At 49.5% G+C, this 4,834-nt stretch overlaps 1 protein-coding gene across 1 annotated transcript; it reads right to left on the reverse strand.

Moving 5' to 3' along the window:
- Positions 1 to 3,463: 3,463 nt before the first annotated feature.
- On the reverse strand, positions 3,464 to 4,235 carry SOCS1 (suppressor of cytokine signaling 1). Its single transcript, XM_060260617.1, has one exon. It carries the CDS (start codon positions 4,137 to 4,139, stop codon positions 3,537 to 3,539), a length of 603 nt encoding a protein of 200 aa, XP_060116600.1. The 5' UTR covers positions 4,140 to 4,235; the 3' UTR covers positions 3,464 to 3,536.
- Between the last annotated feature and the right edge of the window lie 599 nt (positions 4,236 to 4,834).

Raw genomic sequence — 4,834 nt, forward strand, 5'->3', positions numbered from 1 at the left:
GTGTTGGTGTAGTGGTTAAGTGTGCGGACTCTTAACTGAGAGAACGGGTGATTCAGAGAGACGGGTGGGGTGTAAATCTGCAGTCTTCTTCCCTTTTTAATAGGATCTCTCTCCTTCTTTCTCTTCCCTGGGCTTGGAACTGTAGCAAGTTAACCTTTTTTTAGAAGTTAATCTGTTCACAATAAGTTCAAGGCACCTCCATAAATATACCATGCAAGATGTGCTCCTATTTTTGTAAGTAAAATTTCTTTCCCGTGTTCCCAGTGGAGTCAGTTCATCTTTGAGGATTTTGTTTGGACAGCAGTGTCCCCATCTTCATGGTGCTCACAGCAGATAAAAGAGATGAACATATGAACATATGAAGCTGCCTTATACTGAATCAGACCCTCGGTCCATCAAAGTCAGTATTGTCTTCTCAGACTGTCAGCGGCTCTCCAGGTCTCAAGCTGAGGCTTTTCACACCTATTTGCCTGGACCCTTTTTTGGAGATGCCAGGGATTGAACCTGGGACCTTCTGCTTACCAAGCAGATGCTCTACCACTGAGCCACCGTCGCTCCCCAAGAGATTGTGGCCAATGTCTTAAGGAGGGTTGAACCGGCACGTTGAACTGTACAAAAGCACCCCGGTCTGCCCCTGGCCTTAGGGGGGAAAATTAGTTCTGTGGCATAATACTTGTTCTACAAGCAGAAGGCCCATGGAACCCTCTAAATACACCCTCTAAATCGCGGAGTCTTGTGAGCAGAAATTCTACTATGTGTGAGCTACTGTGATTTGGCTGCTGCATAAATCAGTTTGCTCTAGGGCTGTCTTTCCTGAGCTAAGACAAAAATGTGTGAGACAGAGACTAAAAAACTAAGCTAGCTCACACTAACTCAGCTTAAAAAGAACAGTGCCTGGGACAATCCCCAATGGCAGCAGATCACAGTCAAGGGCTCTGAACTGGCACAGACAGAGTGAATGAGATCTTGGGGTTATAGTGGACAGCTCCATGAAAATCTCGACAGCAAAAGCGAAAGAGGCAAACTGCATGCCTGGAATAACTAGGGAAAGGGCAGCAAATCATAGAATCATAGAGTCAGAAGGGGCCTCCAGGGTCATCTAGTCCAATCCCCTGCACAATGCAGGAAACTCACAAACACCTCCCCCTAAATTCACAGGATCTTCATTGCTGTCAAACGGCCATCTAGCCTCTGTCTAAAAAAACCCAAGGAAGGAGAGCCCACCACCTCCCGAGAAAGCCTGTTCCACTGAGGAATTGCTCTAACCGTCAGGAAGTTCTTCCTAAAGTTGAGCCAGAAACTCTTTTGATTTAATTTCAACCCATTGATTCTGGTCTGACCTTCTTGGGCCACAGAAAACAATTCCACACCATCCTCTATAGGACAGCCCTTCAAATACCTGAAGATAGTGATCCTATCACCTCTCAGCCGCCTCCTCTCCAGGCTAAACATGCCCAGCTCCTTAACACTTTCCTAGGGTGAGGGAGGGACGCGATAGATTGTGGGGTTTTGTGGGAATTACAAGTTGGCTGCTTACAGATTGGCAGTTTGGGGTGCATGGGAGACATCCCAAATTGGGTCAGCTCAGAAAGAAGTGTCCTAACCAGGGGTGGCCAACGGTAGCTCTCCAGATGTTTTTTTCCCCTACAACTCCCATCAGCCCCAGCCATTGGCCATGCTGGCTGGGGCTGATGGAAGTTGTAGGCAAAAACAACATATGGAGAGCTACTGTTGGCCACCCCTGTCCTAAACTGTCCACACGCTTCCCCGCAACCCATTCCCATCCTGTCCGGATGGCGACTTGGCGCGATCAGACAGCTGTTACACACCATCCCTGAAGCTTTGAGGTTTTTTTCTGTTCATTTATTGGTTATGCGCATGTGCGCCCATTCACCTGTGCACTGTGCCCTTGCACCTGTGCACTTTTTTAAACAAAAAAGGCCGGAAGCAGCTTGGCAGGTCTACATTAACAAGGCGCCTTGCTTGCACACTTCCACATCCAGATGCTAGTGAGATGACTGGCGTGCGGCTCAGAAATTTACTACAGCTTTGAAAGTGGTAGCTTTTTGAGCCACTGTGAGGGTGCCGGAGGACGGGGTGAGTATAGGATGGGGGCAGGTGACAGATGTGCTCATTTGTCTGCATCAAGGTTTTAGTTTTAACGTTTAAAACCTTACGCGGCCTGGGAACAACATACCTGTGGGACCGTCTCCTCCCGTATATGCCCGGGAGGTCGTTATGTTCGGCCTCCCAACATCTGTTGGCCATCCCCAGCTCAAGAGACGCCCGCCTTGCCTCAACTGGGACCGGGGCTTTTTCAGTTCTGGCCCCGACCTACAGACCCAGCTCCCTACAGAGATCTGGGCCTTACCTGGCTTATCAGCTTTCCATAGGGCCTGTAAAACGGAGCTGTTCCACCAGGCTTTTAGCTGAGGCTGCGGGCGTCTATTCTTGATTTGGTTGGCCTCCCCCGTGGGCACTGTGCTATAAAATGGAGTAATAGCTGCCATTTCTGTGGGATAACATCCTGTCATGATGTGAGACGGCTAGACTGGGCAATATTGTGAGGATTTGGAAATTTTTCTGAGTGCTGTTGAGTTGTCTGTTCATAAAAATGCTTTTATTGTATTTTATTGTTTTATTATATGTTGTGCTCCGCCCAGAGCCCTACGGGGAATGGGAGGAATAGAAAAATACTAAAATAAAAATAAATAAAATAAATTTGGACAGGTTTTTCCAGTTGGTTTCTGAGGTGTCTCTGGATCACCTCAAACTGCCCGTCTGCGAGTAGCCGTTGAGTCCTTTTTCTTTAACAAAAATGTGATTTCACATTTCCCTTCCAGCTCTCTGAGGCCAAATGCTGGTTACAGAAGGCGAAACTAAGAAATGGATAAGGTAATGAGGGAAGGGGGGGTGTCCAACCCATTCCTCCTGCCCCCTGCCCCACACTAAGAAATATCACACACAGTTGTGCGTTCTGAATCCCACACAGTTAAAAACCAGAGAAAAGTTGTTTTTTCTAAAAAAAAAGTTCACAATAAAGTTTTATTATCACCCTTTAAAAATATTTATATATATATATATATATCTTTAAAAAATTATAAAATATTCTGCACAGCAGAAAATTACCACCCCCCTGCCCTGGAAACACAGAGCCCCAAATTGTGCAAAGAGTTCCCCCCCCTCCCCATTTTGTGTAAACATCGAAAGTCAAGTGTTCTCCATCTCCATCATTCAGTCCAGCGGAACTGCTACAAAAACAGACGGGTTCGCTCCTCCTAAGTTCCTGGAAATCCAGACATTGGATTCCTTTGTGCATTTCTCAAGCACGAGCTGCAAGGATTACATGGATGACTCCTCCAAGCACTCAGCATTTCCCATAACCTCTCAGACCACGTTTCCAGTGCACAACAAGTGGATTTCTCCCATGTGGCCTTCAAGATCGCAGCCAATCTTAGGGGAGAACCCCCAAGCTCTGGAGGCTGAAAGTTCCGCTGACCCCTATCACTCATTCATGGAGGTTTAATGCAGACTTTTCATAACTTAAATGGAAAAGAGGCCAAGTAATCTTTTAAAACCGGGTTGAGGGGGACCCGGCTTAGATTCTCAGTGCCGAGTGCGGTCATGATGCTTTTGCGGCACAGTTCCTGCAAGGAGCGCATGCGGACTTTGCGCAAGGGGGTGACCAGGACTTTGCGGGTCGAGGTCACGTAATGTTCCAGCAGCTTGAAGAGACAGTCAAAATCATCTTTGCTGCCGTCCAGGCTAAAGCGGCCCGCCTGGAAGATGACGCGGATGCTGGTGGGCCCGGAGGCCATCTTAACACTGATGGTGAAGAAGCAGTTCTTCTGCCGGCTGTCTCGAAGGAGGAAAGTGCCCACCGGCTCTCTCCGGAGCTTTTCGTGGGCGGTGCTGACGGACAACGGCCCCCAGTAGAAGCCACACGCCTCCAGCATGGCGCTGGCCCGGACGATGATGCCGAAGTCCGCCTGGGAGCGGAAGGCGTGGAAGTGGGTGTCGGGGCTGGCCAGGCTGCGGGGGATTCGGGGCCAGGAAGGGTCCCGTGCAGGTGGCTCCAGATGCCGCCGCAGCTCTGATGCTCTGGCATTCTCGGGCGTCACACTGCTGTGTGCTACCATTCTATATCGTAGACCAGCCTGGGCGGTCGTCCATCGCGTCGGGTTCCACGGAAAGGCAGCTGGCTCGGAGAGCTCCTGAAAGCCAAGACAGGGGAGGTGGTTAGAGCCACATGAAAGGAGCCGAAAACACAAAATCACTGCACAAACAGAGCCTCGAGACGCTGATAAAACAATGGAAGGTTTGGAGGAGGCAGACAGACTGGGCCGGATTCCTCTGTCGCTTAGAAAGAGAAAACAAAGGCAGCAAAGAGCAAGATCCCAGAAGCACCTTCAAGACCAACAAGACTTTGGGTAGCTTTTAGATGAAGAAGAAGATATTGGATTTATATCCCGCACTCCACTCCGAAGAGTCTCAGAGCGGCTCACAATCTCCTTTCCCTTCCTCCCCCACAACAGACACCCTGTGAGGTAGATGAAGATATTGGATTTATATCCCGCCCTCCACTCCGAAGAGTCTCAGAGCGGCTCACAATCTCCTTTCCCTTCCTCCCCCACAACAGACACCCTGTGAGGTGGGTGGGGCTGAGAGGGCTGTCACAGAAGCTGCCCTTTCAAGGACAGAGTCTCAGAGCGGCTCACAATCTCCTTTCCCTTCCTTCCCCACAACAGACACCCTGTGAGGTGGGTGGGGCTGAGAGGGCTCTCACAGAAGCTGACCTTTCAAGGACAACTCCTACGAGAGCTCTGGCTGACCC

The sequence above is a fragment of the Heteronotia binoei genome, chromosome 20 (genome assembly GCF_032191835.1).
Source record: "Heteronotia binoei isolate CCM8104 ecotype False Entrance Well chromosome 20, APGP_CSIRO_Hbin_v1, whole genome shotgun sequence".
NCBI lineage: Eukaryota > Metazoa > Chordata > Lepidosauria > Squamata > Gekkonidae > Heteronotia > Heteronotia binoei.